Here is a 16166-nt window from a genome sequence, read left to right on the forward strand (position 1 = left end):
AACATGTGGTATCACACGCACATAACTGATATTCCCATATAATTCGAACCCAATGAGCGCCCTCACGGATAAACAGTGATGTTAAAGAAAAAATGTTTCGAATAAAAGTTGTTTATTTTTTTTATAAAGAACATTTTTTTACATTTAAATTTTTGTTCTTTCAAAACCCAATTGACCTATGTTGCTCATTTACGAACTCAATCTCACTTTTTACTTAAGAGCTTGAATTTTTCACAAAAAAATTACAGAGTAGTTTGAAAACCTGATTTTAATTTTTTTCAGTACTCTTTTTGTGTGCTGATCACATAAGCATGAAGCGAGTTGTAATCTATTTTTATAATAGAAATCATGAATTATGATTTTTTTTTTATGAAGCCGTAAAATTAAATTTTGAAATATCATTTTCCCACCTAACGCCCTGTCAAGTTTGGCAGGTTTTATGGTTCGGGTTTTTTTTTATACGGAACCCTTAGTTCATAAAAAGACGTATGACGTATTTATTATTTTTAAATTTAAATTCTACTTATTAGAAGTATTACTTGAAAACGTTTTTAATTCGAACTTTACAAAAATTTGGGAACAATATTTTCAAATGACCGAAATCCCAAACTAAAAGAAAGTTAAATTATCGAAATAATCAAAATTGAAATTCTTTAGTTGAAAAAAACTCAATTTAAAGTCATTTTAGAATTTTATCTTCAAAATCAAAATAATATATTTTTTGAAAATTTAACAAAATATAAGAATAATATTATTTTTTGCTTGAAATTAATTTTAAAACGTGATATCGAGGTAATATATACATGTGCGGATGAGTGCACTTGTTGAGGAGCAAGTCAACTTATCTGACTTAACAGGAGTAGAGGGGTAAAGTAAATACAAGCATACAGTACAAACCAATACTCACCGCCATATTGGTGTGACGCGCATTTCTCTTGTGATCTCCGCCAGTGACGAGAGCCCAGTAATTTTGACGTGGCTACTACGTACGAGATCGTTTACCCACTCCGATTGCAGCAAACTTGGTGACGAGAAATACGTAACTGGTAAGTACTCGACTGAAGAATAATAACAATCCAACATGGACCGTGGAAACCCCACTAAGGGGTAGTGTTTTTATTAATTATTTTTTGAATGTATTATTTAATATTTTATAATTATCGAAATGAAACAGAAAAAGGTATTGAATATGGCGTCTTAAAAATAGTGAGTGTGTTACAAAATTAGAAATAAGCAACACGGCCCGGATATGCCATAAGTGAATTTTTCATATGTGATTATTATTTTTTTTGAAAATTTTCTGCAATGTCATCATATTATTTGCTAAAAAATTGTTTGTTATATTTGTGAACTTTGATTTGAACACCAAGTCAGTGGTTATTAGAGAAATGTCACTTTTTTTAAAAAGTGGACTTAAAAATTTCTAATTTAATATTAGTTGGCATTACTGGCTAAGTAAATTGAAAATAAAGAAAAGTGTAATATTTTTATTGTAAATTATGTTGACATATAATGGTAATTGAAAAGATGTGACATTTTAAAATAATAACCTTACTTATCGATCTTAAATACCAAATACATAATTTCTATGTTCGTGATTACAAGTTTAACTTTGTGTATCGTTTTATAGGGCGCACGGTGCCTAGGCTATGGACAGCATGGTTGAAGAAAATGGGAGCGTGAACTCCGGACAAGATCCTTTGGCATCTCCGGAGAGTAATAACACCATACCAATTGTTTCTTCGGTACAGAGCTCATCACAACAGCAGCATCATTTGGTCGCTGCCACAAACATTGTGCATCTCACACTTCCAAATCAGACGCAAGCACAGGTAGTGGCCATAGTGATGGTCTGTCACTTGGCCATCTTAGTGCATGCAATAGATTACACATTTAAATTTTCTTTTTTTTTTTTATAAAAATTTCTATTGCATATTCTTTGATTTGTTTTTCACATTTTTATTTTAAGTTTTAGCTGTTAATGAGTGTGATTTGCATAATGATATTATTTAAAATTATCCTTGAAATATTATTTTATACTGTATCCTTTTTTTATACTTTATTAACTATTCAGTAGTTTACGATAAGCTGTTATTGTTAGGTTACTGAGTTCTAAATTCTTTAATTACAAAAAATTTAAATAGGGGCTAAAATGAAAATATTTTATAAAAGTATATCGTAGAAAGTAACCAGTCAGATTTGTTTTAAAATTTAGATTTCATACTTAAGCAGTAATCGCAATGACCCAATTTGAAATTCGGACAAATATGAAGTCGAATTACGAATAAATTATTTCAACAATACATAGAAACTAGTGATGTGCCGAATATTCGCATATTTTTTCATTCACATTCTTTATTTCATTATTTTTTCATTTACATTCGCATTCGCAAGAAATTATGCTAATGTTTTTGACAAAAAAATGAATTTATGTAAGGATATATAATGAAAAAAAAACTAATAAGATATAGACTTTTTAAATTTTTAATAAATTTAAACTCCACAGACTTGTATGGTTTGTTTTTAATGGCCTTATACGTCGGACTTTTTTAAGCTAATGATTTCTTTATGAACGTTAAAAGCGCTTCATTTAAAATTTAACATTCACATTCTCGAATGTACGAAATACAACATTCGGCAAATCACTAACACTAATAGAGACAAGTTAAGATGCCAAAACGAGTTTTCATGTCTCTAGTCCTGATAAGCAATATTTAAGTTTATTATATCCTTAAATATTTCAATTATGAAGCAGGAAATCATTGATAAGATTCGAATTTCTTACAAGACGATAATGAAAATATGAATATATCTCCTCTATAAAATTAGAAATCGAAAGAACTCACTTAAGTTATTTAAATGAGCAACTAATAAGCAAAAAACGATCATAATTCATGCGGATAACTGGCTACGGCTTCATGTTATAATCACTTTGGAATTCGTTTTTAATTTTTACGATCATAAACAATCGATGAAATCATGTTTTGAAATAATTAAAGGGATAAAATATTACGTAAACAAGGGATATCACTTAACGCGACATGTAGAATGAAATAATTTATGAGTACCAGTCTAAATTTTAAAATTTTATTGCTTATCGTATCTACTAAAAATGATAATTTTGTGAAATTTACTGAATTCTATTTAGATTTCTACAAAGCTTTTGTTTTAGCAGAGCTCACGAATAGATAATTTCTTATCGTTTCCTATTTTTGTTTGTCCCCTTCACTGATTCATGATAATCGTGATTCTATTTCAAAGCAAAGATTGATTAATGTTTATTTCTTTAGTGTTATTATGATATTATTATCCTTGCAAATAATTGGCATTTTTGAATTAAAATAATAATTATTTGCATTTAATTTAATCGATTCAGTGACCTATCGTTTTGATTACATAAAATTATCGATTGTAATATTTTTTATCATTCACACTCGCTCAAAAATGCAAATTATTTTGTCTATTATTTAGTATTTCTGTTTAAAAAAAATATAATTTTAAATACAATGCCTTATTACCATTTTTCAATGCATTATATTCAGATAAGATATTGTAAAATTTTAGTACAGATTTTTTTTTTTTTTAATATAATTTTCGCAGTATAATTTTTTAGAAAAATTAATTTTTATTTTTGATGATTTTTTTCAGGTACAATCAGTCATACAACCAAACCAACAATCTGTAATACAAACAGCAGCAAATATCCAGCCAATGCTTTCAAAAGGAAATGTGATTCTTGTTAGTAGTAAACCAAATTCCGTAATTCACACAACTGCAGGCAGTTTGCAAACAATTCAGGTAATTTTTTCTTAACTAAAATTTTCTAAAATATATATGTATTAAAGAAGTAACGCTAATGCGTCCCTAACAAGCTTGACCAAGGGATCCTCTGTGCTCTCCTCCGCTGAAATTTCTTCCAAGAATAATGGATCCAAGTTTTCGGATCTAAACATTCCGAACCTGACGCCCTGTGTGTTTCTGTAGGTGCAAATAACACGTATGAAGCTTTCATCGTTCTTCATACAGGCCCTGCAAGTATGATCCCTTTCTCAACTGTGCTTTAGTGATTTTCAGGCGAGCACAGTCGAGTGCCTAGCTGTGGTTACATAGACAGTTTAACTTGTCACATGGCTTGCACAAAGTCCCAGTAATCCAGACGGGCTTGCCGTACGGAGCATCTTGCTCTGAGAGTGAAAGGCTCAGGTAAAGAAATGTTTGAGACGACTTCTTTCGTTTCAACGAGTCCGCTGCTTCATTTCTTTTAACGCCAGAGTGCTGTAATACCCGTTCTTAATTTTTAATTTGGCTAAACGACTTGACCAAGCTAGAGCAGGATTTAAAAATCGACAAATCATCGACATCAAAGTTTTTTTATGATAAAAAACAGTCTCAAAATATTTATCAAAATGTGTTTTCAAATCAGCAAAATAATTCGTTAATTAGGCGAAATCTTTCCTAATATTTAGTATTTAATTGATTTTAAGCGTAATTTGAATTTAAAATCAAGATGTAAATAGAGTGGATTTAAGGTTAGTCGTAAGGTTAGGCTAATATTGTTTGTTTTTATATATTAATGACAATAAGTAATTATCAATATACACGTCATAATTCATTTCATACGGTCGATAACCATAGGCCTACGATCCTCCTTCACATTTAATTCCGTGTGTGATATAAAAAGTCTCGAAATTGTCAAATTTTTCTAAATAATTATGTAAGTGCTCCCGCCTAGAAATAAAGAGTAAAAATAGAATAAAAGTATTAATAATATTATAATTTTCAGGTCGTAGAAACAGGAAGTGACGAAAGTTATTCAGATGAAGATTCACCAAAAAAACGAAGGGACCTACTAACACGAAGACCATCATATAGAAAAATACTCAACGATCTTGGCGGGGGTGAGATAGCTGGTATGTTTTTTAATGCATGCAGCACCGTGGTTTCTCATTATTTTATCTCTTTGGCTTCGTTAATTTATTAAATATTTTATTAAATGATTTTTGTACATAATTTTTTGAAAACAAAACATTTGCCATTTTTATTGGCAAAAAATCACATAAATTGGTTTGCAATTTGATAGAAAGTTTACATTGCATCTTTTTCTATTTGAAAAAATTGAGAGCTTTAGAAATATTTTACTGCACTTCAGATTTATCAATTTTTATTTTGCTAATAATATGATTTAAATTTCATAATTATAAAAATAAAAAAAATATTTAATAATATCGAAATTTACAACAGTCATTGTGAAATTTAAATTTTATTTTTGTTTGGAAATTATCACTTGAATTTTTTGATTTTGCATTCATTTTTCAACTCAAAATTGCACTGCACAAATTTTTTTAATACAATTTTAATTGTTTTAATATAAAAGCTTTTTTTTGAGATTTTTAACATTGAAAATAGTGATTGTTGTAAATAATTTATGTCCTCTGCAAACGGTCATTTAACGAATATAGTAAAAAAAATTTGAACAATGAAATTATTTTTGCTATTTTCGTTCGTTTCTTTGGAAGTTCGACGTGCAGTACATAAATTTAAAGCCAAAGAGATAGAACATTGCAAGCGTAGTAACAATTTTTTTTAAAGAAATTTTTTTAATCAGTTTTTTTATTTTTCATATTGGTTTCTGATTATCGCTTGCAGTGAATGATTTTTCTCGATGAAAACTCGCGCACAGAATATAACAAATTTTTTTTTAAGTTTAGTGTTTAATTCTGTGTGTATTTAATTTAAAATAATGGTTTATTAACATATGTGAAAAAAGGAACATCGAGCCCACCATCCGTTTAAAACTTGAGCCTAGTGCTAGCTCGTTAAGTGTTTATTTTTTAAAATTTATTTTTGTCATTTACGGTTACCTAACGTTTTAAATGTCTGGTGTTTGCAGAGGGCAAGGTCGAGTCTTCGTCTGAATGTGACTCTAATTTGGACAGTGAGGTTTCATCTCACTCACTTCCATCCCACTACCAGACAGGTTGGTTTCTACGTGATAGCTCATAATTTATATATTTCTACTTATTTTTTTAATTTCTATTTCTTTTTTTAAGCTTCACGTTTTTATTTATTTTTTATTTTTTGTACAATTGCATTGAGTTTTTTCGTATTTATTTTTTAAGGGCAACTTTTGATTTTTGTTTGTATGGTTTAGTAAACGTCTGATAATTATCTACGGTAGAATTTTAAAAAGTGTCACTGTTTATTTTTGTGGCTCATCCAAAATTTGAAAAAGTAAAGTAACGGATTCGCCGCATCTATTTAAAATAACACACTTAAATAATTGTTTACTGGCTATGCATGATGCCTGGATAAACTTTTATAAAGTCAGAAAATGAAAATTTCATCAACTTTCGATATTTGATCCTAAGATCCCATATTAAAAAATATATTCGAGTTCTGTTCAAAAGTTTCAGAGATTTACAATTTTTTGAGTTTGAAATTGAATATTTTTACTAATGCTGGATCCTAGAGTAAGATTAAAATAATTGTTAGACGAATATGATATTCACGTTAACAATTTTCATCTTAATCGATGGAATTTTATTCACGAACGTAATTTTTTTTCAAGATGATCAAATTCGACAAAAGTTAAACAATCTATTAACTTGTAAAAATCCTAAAACGAGATTTATTTATATATAAAAAAACAAAAACAAAAACCGGATAGCTTTTTTTCGTACAATTCAGAAACAACACAAAGGGAGGGATTTGCCGCATCGAACTAAAAACTGAAAATTTGAATTTTGAGAAATATCTTTTCGATGTCCTAAACAATAGCTCCTTGTGATATGATTCAGCGTAGCGAAGAATCGCTCCCTTTGTTATAAGTCACTAAATACTAATTTTTAATTTTGCCTGTTTTTCAAATTTTTCCCTAAATACATTGGACATGGCCTCTAGAAATTTTGTCACCTTCTGCGTGTCAGCTTAAGAACACTTAAAAATCAAATCTAAAACCTAAAATCAGTAAAATTTCGATTATTTTTAAACTTTAATAGTTGTAGTTTTTAGCTTTTAAATAGGTTTTAAGGAACGTAAGGATAAATAAGAAGCGGAATTGAAGAATTTTTAATTGAGTTGTAAATTAATTACCGAGGTGTTTAAAAATAACGAAGTTTTACTGTTTCCAAATAATTTAATATTTTATTTTTTTTCAACATTTTCATAATGATGATATTGCATGTTAAAATTAGAAAATTTTAATTATTAACTTGATCGACTACAATAGGGTAAGAAACTTTTTCATAAGCGAATTACTTTAGGATTAATTTTGATGCAACGTTGAAACAAAGTAGGAAGGCAGTTTGGTCTATCGAAACCATTATGAAGCTAGATTATATAAGGTTAAAACTTACGCTATTGTAGTCTTCCAACTCAATTTTTAGTTGGATTTTAGTACCATTTAAAACCTAACCATTTTAGTTTTAAATCTTAATAAATCTTGTTAATTCCCATATTAACTAACCCGAATTTCAATCAATTTAAATACTGGAATTGTTATGTAAGGAATCTGTTAATTATAATCAATGCACATATATGTACATTGTTTTGAAGCAACATTGATAATTTGTAAAAAATTCGATTAGAAATACTGTTTTTATACAATCTTTTGGTAGTGTGATGGCGTGAGAAAGCAAATACTTGTTATCTTTGTGCATAATACCATCTACTATTATTACTCTACTTGAAAACTTAAACTTCGGTCATACGAGCGTTGATTTAAACACACGTTTTACGAACCATTATTAGAATTACGTAGCGAAATATAGGGCTGTAAAATGTGTTGTAATTGACGTCCGTGGAAACAGATCTATTTACCACTATCTTTTGCAAAAATGTACAATAAAAACTTTTTCTTACTTTTGACACTCGTGTGACCGAAGGCTAAATATAAATACTCTGAAAGGCAAAAATAAGTGAGACAAAATTACAAATTGTTTAACGTAATTTATTTTACGTTATTGTGTTTTTTTTCCACTTTTTCTGCCTGTCGGTGTATTTGATTTTTTGATACGTTCAAAAAAATATTCGTTGTATTGCAGTACATTTGTAAGATATGGTTTGTGGTTTGCTTGTACACAAGTAAAAATCAAAATTAATTAACTTTGGTTTGGGAATTAAAATTAATATTGCAAAATTAGTTTTCGAATAATGTAGGATGTTTATTATGTGTTGCGAATCAATGAACTTTCAAAGTTCGATCAACTACCATTTATCTGTAAGATGTGAATTGTACAAATACAACAATATCAGTTAACGAAGAAATCTATGTGTTGTCACACAGCAACTTTTGATTTAGAAGTAGAAATGTGGCTCGAAAGTTCGATACCGTGGGTTCAATCCTCACTAAAATGTGTATCAAGTGTTCGTGTTAAGGGTGTCAACTTGTATTTACTTCGGTTTTATATTTATTCTGAAAAAACAATGCGTATTTATTATCTTTTTGATAAAATTAACTTATCAATTGCAATCTGAACTTGTTGATCGTAGAATCAAAGCTCATTGATTCAGTAATTTTTATTTTTCGTGAATTTTACTCAGTGCTGTGATTAGAAATGGGTGACATCTAATACAGATGTTAATACACCACCGGTAACTAGGAAAATATTGGTAGTCAAAAAATTAGGTTTTTCAATTTTTATAATTTATCTCAATTTCAATAACTATTCAAACATCGTTTAAATATTTTCTGTAATATTTGTAGTAATACCTGCTGGAACATTTCAAGTAGCAAGTCAAGGAGAAGGTGTTCAAGGATTACATACTATAACAATGACTAATGCGACAGCTGGTGGTGCAATAGTACAATATGGACAAGGCCAAGACGGGCAACAATTCTTTGTTCCTGGTACGTAAAAAAGATTATATTTTAAGTGAAAAATTTTCATTCACGATTTTTTATTATGTCTATGTTTGTACGGCTCTTCAAAATAAAGAATTTTTCCGTTATGGGGGGAGGGAATACATCATCTTTTTAAAGGTAGGAGATATGATCAGAGGCGAATTTAAGCTTAGGCCCGTGGGGCCTATGCTAATTAAGTTTTTCGTCAAATATTAGATTTAATTTTACTATTTTCTCTTCCACTATTACAAAGATTCATTAGTAAATACTAAATATTTGAAAACTAGACGTTTAAATTCAATAATCACTTCCACATAGAGATATCGAACGGGACCTAAGGGAGCTTCGAGCCTAAATCCGCTACTGGATATAATACATGTATGACTCTCCCTTAAAAATAAAAGAATTCTTCATTTAGCGGACGTCGTCAAACACAGACAATAAGAAAGATTTTTTTTCATTGATCCAGCTTCTATTATCTAAACTTAAGATAATAGAAATTTCTTTCGAATTAAATAAGTGCAGTTAGCAGTAAAAATCGCTTTAAAGTAATACATGATCATAGAAAAGTGAAGGTGATCTTCTGTTAATTTTTTTTATACTTTTCAATTACGATAAATACATGTTTTAGTGTCAGCTGTTAAAAAATATAAAACATCGATTCTTAACATTTCCAAATAAATAATTGCCAAATAATGTAAAAAAACTATAAAAGATATCGAAATTATTTTAAGTTGAATTTCATGACATGCATTTGTGCAGTGAAACGGGAATTAGAAAAGTACAACAATCTACTATTACTATCCTTTAAAGCAATTTTTCCTGTTGAACACCCATTTTCATGGATTAATTTTGTCTTTCATTTGCAAATATCATCCTACAAACCTTCCTTCGACTTGTGTAAATGATGATATTAATCACTTCGACCATTCATTGACGTCATTGGTGTTCTTGTTGTTAAATGTTTATTAATATTTAGTTGTCCAAGGTGGTGCATTAGCAGGTGGTTCTGTAATGGATGAAGATCAAACACGAAAACGTGAAATGAGGCTACTTAAAAATAGAGAAGCAGCACGAGAATGTAGACGAAAAAAGAAAGAATATATTAAGTGTTTAGAAAATCGCGTTGCCGTCCTTGAAACACAAAATAAAGCATTAATTGACGAATTAAAATCATTAAAAGAACTTTATTGCCAACAGAAAACAGACTGAGGTCCACTGAAGCTCAGAATATTGCTTTATTCAATTTGTTGATTCCACATATTTACGAGGGCCATTTTTTTCTATTCATTGAGATAATATGATATGAAAATGGACCATAAATATTCAATTGTTTGGGCGCGCGACGACGCAAAACACACAAATGTACCTTATTGTAGAACGCTATTTTGATCGAGCTGTTTTTATTAAACCCATTTGAATAACATAAAAAAACACATACAGCTTATTCATATAAAATGCTCTATTTCAAAAAAAGGTAGTTTAATCTATTTATTAAAGAAAATATTCAATTTCTTTTTTGAAAATAATTCAATATATTTTTCATACAAATTATGAACGGTATTAAAATAAGTCATTTTAAAAATTGTTTAATTATTAAGAGAGAAAATATTTCTTTTTTTATTTTTAGATTTTAGTTCACACAGTACAATATTGTTATAAAATTTTTTTTAAATAATTAAAAGTATTTTAAGTAGTAAATAATTAATTAATTTCAATTATTTTGAAATGGTAATATCGTCAAATACCGAAATTTTATATTTTTTTGTTTTAATTCATTTATGTCTTACTAATAATATAGTTTTGATGCCCAACGTGGGGGCAATTCATGGTTGTAAAATATAGGTTGGAATTGTTATTAATTTCTATATGAGTGCAATTTATTGAGTATTAATATTGAAAATTTTTCTAAATAGGTCAAATTATAAACAGCAATCTATAGACGGTCTATATTTTTATCCGTTTTCAATTTTATAATAAATAACTATTTTCGAACTCTAAATAATTTAGTTTTCAGTGTTCAAATGATATTGAATGGTGGATAGGGTTAAAATATTGAACATCTAAAGGTTGTTTAAGAATGTTAATCGCTTAATTTTCATAATTTAATGAAAATGAAGTTTAAAAATCTCTTAACTTAAAATTTGGAGTAATAATATTTGTAGTCAACGGATAATTATTCTTAGAGAAGGTAAAACCAGCTCTATTTTAGGCGGAAACGTACTAAATCTAGTAGTAAAAATTCAAATATTATCGATTTTAAATAAAATTTTTCTGTATCATCAATAATGTGATATTTATATTAGAAGAAAATATATTGAAAATTCTAATTATTTGAATAATTAAAAAAAAGTATTTCCGATTAAAAATTATGTTCAATCAAAATGCATGGTATATTCCTGATTTAAAGATTTGTAATTGTTATATAAGAATATAATTGGATAATTTCATTGACCATATTTTCATTTAAAGAATTTTTGATATTTTACTTTCACCGATTTGACTAAGAGTCTAGGCCTGCTGTGCTTAGACTCTTTATGTAATGTTTGATCTGTTACACCTGGTGCGTTATGTTAAATTCAGAATCTGATTTCGAAAACAGAATAATTGTTAAAGTGTTTCATAAAAAGTTGAAAGGCAATTATTGAAAGAAAACAAAGACCTTTCTTACGTTCTCACTATGTGATTTTCATTTGTTTATTATATGATCATGCATGGTGTAATTTCAAACTTATTTCCTTTAAAATGCATTCAGGAAGTTTTCCTTCATCATGGATTTCACTTAAAAAAATAAAAATTTGTAACTTCTATGATACCAAATATCCAATTATATCAATATCAAAGAATGGTGATAGGTGATTGTAATTATAGCCCAAATGCATATCGAGATTGAAGTGCGTATTATGAATTTGAAGCATTTTATATGAGTAAAAATATCTGTATGAATATTATATTGTATTTATTGATCATCATCGATCGAACAGGGAATCATAGTTACAGTAAGAAAGAAGGCTTGTGACGACTCAATTAAAACAGATCGATTTGTTGTTTATATTGAGCTCGGAATTTTAAATAATGGACAAAACAAAAAAAAAAATATTTAAGAAAAAAAAATAGTAATAAAAAATAAACTATAGAAATTGAAGTGGGTTTTTAATTATTAGGAAACGAAAATTATATAAAAATATTTTTTGTATAAATAGAAATAAAAATTATGCCATCGAAAAAATTTAAAAAAAATTTATTTATTGGTGAACACGGGAACAAGGAATTACTGACTTAATTTATTCGACGTTTTTTCATTCTTAATTTTATTTTCATTTCTGGTAGATTTATGTAAAGCAGTTTAACCCTTTTCCTGATGTTCGGAGTGCCTTGCATAATAAAAAAAAAAAAAAAATTCGAGTGATGTAACATATCACTCGTTTACCTTAGTTATATATTTAAAAAAAAGTTACCTTTGATATTTTTTATGAATATTTTTTATGCAAATTATGACATCAATAAATAAAATACCAATCTTTTGTTTCGTGTACTTATTTTTGACTGAATATTGATTCTTAGCAATGTTTACTTTTACGAAATTTGTTAACAGTTCCTGTCTATCGAATTTTCTTAGATATATTTTTTTACCTTCTTTACAGAGACTACTTCTCATAACAAGACTTTAGACACATATATATGCTTAGAAATCTTAATGCGTTTTTTAAAATTAAAATTTTTTCGACACTTATTTTGTTATCTCCGTTCAGAGATAAGGATGTAGAGACAGAATTTTTTGATTCTGAAATCCCATAGTTCGGTTGTGTAAAATAAAAATCGTACCAAATTTTCCATGAGACGAGATAACCCTTGTTTACACTTGCACCTCTATGATTGCCTCTCTTATAGCGTTATTTTACGGTCAAATGATGAACCAATGATGATTGACACGAATATTAGTTTCAACTGACTAAAAAAATAGACACACGTTTCCGTTATTTGCGTAGTACTTACCAAAAGGAGATTTTGAAATGAATTTAAAAGATTTTTCGAAATCGAGGAGTCTATGAGAATTAAAGTTAATTGTCTAAATATCATGTATATATCAATTGAACTCTAATTATAATTCGTATAATTTTATGAGAAAGTTGATGCACCGAATTTGTCTATTCTTGAAATTGAATAAAGTTAGAGTAACTTTTTAGTTTTAATAGAAACTGGAGAAAATTTCTCTCTTGTTTTGGAGTTACGGTTTCAATAGACGGGTGAATTTGTAAAAATGGACTATTTGGATCATTTTATTGATCCAAAAACAATTATTTTTAAATGTAATCAACCAATCATCAAATTAGTCATGAGATGATGACTAATTTGTAGTTTATATACATACTAGAAGTTTAAAAACAAAATTTAATCTAAAAGTTTGAGAAAAATTTATGAAAATGTTAGACAATTATTAATATTTTTGGCACAAAAAGTTTATAAAAATTAAGAACTAATCTCTGTAAAGTGATAACCGAGAAAAATCAACGATCGTGTGTACATGAGCGTCAAAAAAGGAATATTAAATTTGTTGAAAATGGTGTACATCAATTTTTTAGACAAGTGTATTCTCGGCAATCTAAAATTTAATCCAAACCCATAAAATTTTCCAATATTGTTTTACAACTAGTCAAAACCACTGTTATCCACTAGAAGAATGTTTAAAAATATTTCCTCAAATCGATAAATGATTAGTTTTTCAATTCATGTTCTATTTATTGATGACATAACAAATGCAACAATAAAATAAATATTCATGTATCACAAATGCATTTTCATAGTATACAGAATTTAATTGTATAATGTTGCAATATTATTTATTTAATAAATGTTGATTTGTTGTTTTAGAAAATTAAGGATTTGTAAATACTGTTTGTGCCATAGTGGAATAAGTTTAAATGTTCTTATAACGAAAAAAAAAAAAACTATATTTGGCATTCATGTAAAATAAATGAAACTTGTTTAGTTTATCTATCTATATTCCTTAACAGGGCAAATTACTTAAAAATCAGATTTTTAGTAAGTAATTAGTCGTACAAAATTAATTTCTAAGATGAAATAATTTTATGTTTGCATATTTTTCCAATCAGAATTTTTCAACCGTTTAACAAGAATCGTTTTTGCTTTTAACAAAAAATTTGTTCTTAAATTCGCTCGGTTATTCTTAGATGCAATTTTTACTTTATTAATTTCCACTTTCTATATTATCTTTGTTTAGATCAGAATATTATAGACCTTCATACTACCGACTTCTACCTTCGAGTAGCCGGTCACACACATTCTGCCTCCATGCTAATATCGACATCTTTCTTGGGTTTTTTCATTTTATCGTTCTAGCTTTTACATGAGCTTTCTTAGCTTAGTACCAAAATGATGGCATCCTAAAACTCCATTTGATTTATTTAATTAGTTCCATGCGTTAAAAAGCAATTGTGTTTGGTCATTATACAAATGTTTGAGGCTTAAAACCTTCGATAGGATGCAATTGGATTGAAAATTAAACTTGTTTTTACAAAAATTTCGGTTTTAGATAGTTTTGAGTTGTTGCTCACTAGTGTAGAATTCCCAAATCATAGGATCTTACTTGTGAAGTTTTCATCACCTGTCTGAGAGAGCCTATAGAATAGTAAATAATTCTTTGACATGTTAAAGATTTTGAACGACTAATTATTTCTAAAATAACTTCATTGTATCAAAATTGGATTTGTGAACATGTTATCGAATAAAAAGATTAAATATCTTTTTTGAGTTTATTTTTTAACTCTGGTGAAATTCTTTAATTATACTTTAGACAATAAGTAATTTCACAGACATTTTAACAACGAAAAGTATTCGATAACAACTCAAATTCGAGTTAGCAAATTATAGCCCTAATTATAATTTAAAAATAACCAAATATTTCTCCTTTTAGTTTAAATATTTACTTAACAATAATTTCCAAAGTGAAAAAAATCTAAACAAAAATGAACCTAGAAATATAAAAAATGGTGTGTAAATTTGTTAATAAACGATAAAAAAAAACATTGTATTATGAATTTGCATTTTGGAGGTAAATGTTTTCAGTCATTATACCACGTTAAGTACGTGTAAGATGGTTTATTGTAATATATAAATGCTTGGGATTAATTAAATATAACAGTGTAAATATATGTATTTTTACAAAAAACAAAATGCATTTTGTTTATTTTTCTGATAATATTGGTCCCTTACATCTTATCGAGCCCACACATAAACGATAAAAATGATGAAAGGCAACTTCAATGTTGATAAATTAAATAAAGTAAATATCAGTCATTTTTAACGCTTGTGTGTCCGAGAGCTCATTATTGTTTATTTCTGTTGTGGTTTTTATACAAGCTTTAGTAAAATTTTGAACTTTTCAGCTTCCTGCTACTTTGTTGTATCGAAATTTCAGGAATCGTTTATTGCGGTTATTATCGTAACTTCCACTGCTTTTTGTTGGTGTTAACTTCGCACCATTTTTTATGAACAAATATGTTTTTAAAACTGCGCATCTCTTTAATACCTCCAACTTGAAATAGAAGGGTTAAAAATTTCTAAATGAATTGATTTAATGTTTAGGAAGTACCTTTTGACAGAGAATATATCGGTTTTCTGATATAGTCTCTGCTTTTGAATAGTGTCAACTCGCCAAACCACTACGTGCCTTTTTATTACGTATTTCATGTTTACAAAAATCGTATAACAACGTTATAAAATTTTTCAAATACTCAAAATGGTTCATCGTACAACAAACGAAAAACTCATTTTCGCATATCAAAAACACTTGCACGTTTCGAATTACACATCACTTCATCTAAATCGAGCTTGTCGGTGCTATACGAATACATATGTAAAATAGCAACGTTGTTGAGCCGATCTTGCAAAATTGTCGATTTCAAATGTTTTCAGTCTACGAAGAACAAAAAAAAAAAAGAAACTCTGTTCATTTGAACAGGATGTCTCTGGAATTGTGATGAGTAAAGACGATCACTCAAAGAATATGTATTCAGAATAATCTAAATACAACACACATCATTATCATCAATGGAATTACCCATTTTACCCATTCCACACACTACTTGTCGGATCTGGGAACTATCTACTGTCGCAAATGCGCAAACCATGATTAAAAACAACTTATCGTAAGGTATGTAATATCAAAAAGCTTTATTTTTACTTAAAAAATGGTACAAAATGAGAAAATAAATACTACACATTATCAGACATGAATGTATGTATAAAAATATGAAAGAAATTATTATAAATATCGAAAAATTTATAGCAAATAAATATCAAA

The 16166-nt window shown here is 28.0% G+C and overlaps 1 protein-coding gene across 10 annotated transcripts; it reads left to right on the top strand.

The window, feature by feature from the left end:
* Window positions 1-878: 878 nt before the first annotated feature.
* LOC123294469 (cyclic AMP-responsive element-binding protein 1) lies at window positions 879-10304 on the top strand. 10 transcript variants are annotated; one of them, XM_044875508.1, is made up of 7 exons: window positions 879-1046; window positions 1631-1832; window positions 3649-3798; window positions 4784-4910; window positions 5891-5977; window positions 8705-8848; window positions 9831-10304. In XM_044875508.1, exons 2-7 carry the CDS (start codon window positions 1650-1652, stop codon window positions 10052-10054), a joined length of 915 nt encoding a protein of 304 aa, XP_044731443.1. In that variant the 5' UTR covers window positions 879-1046; window positions 1631-1649; the 3' UTR covers window positions 10055-10304. The 10 variants fall into 10 exon arrangements, with proteins under 10 accessions (XP_044731443.1, XP_044731439.1, XP_044731446.1 ...); XM_044875504.1 differs by having other exon boundaries at window positions 882-1046; window positions 9822-10304; XM_044875509.1 differs by having other exon boundaries at window positions 884-1046; window positions 4784-4898; window positions 9822-10304.
* The last annotated feature ends 5862 nt before the right edge of the window (window positions 10305-16166 follow it).

The sequence above is a fragment of the Chrysoperla carnea genome, chromosome 3, assembly GCF_905475395.1.
Source record: "Chrysoperla carnea chromosome 3, inChrCarn1.1, whole genome shotgun sequence".
NCBI classification, from domain to species: domain Eukaryota; kingdom Metazoa; phylum Arthropoda; class Insecta; order Neuroptera; family Chrysopidae; genus Chrysoperla; species Chrysoperla carnea.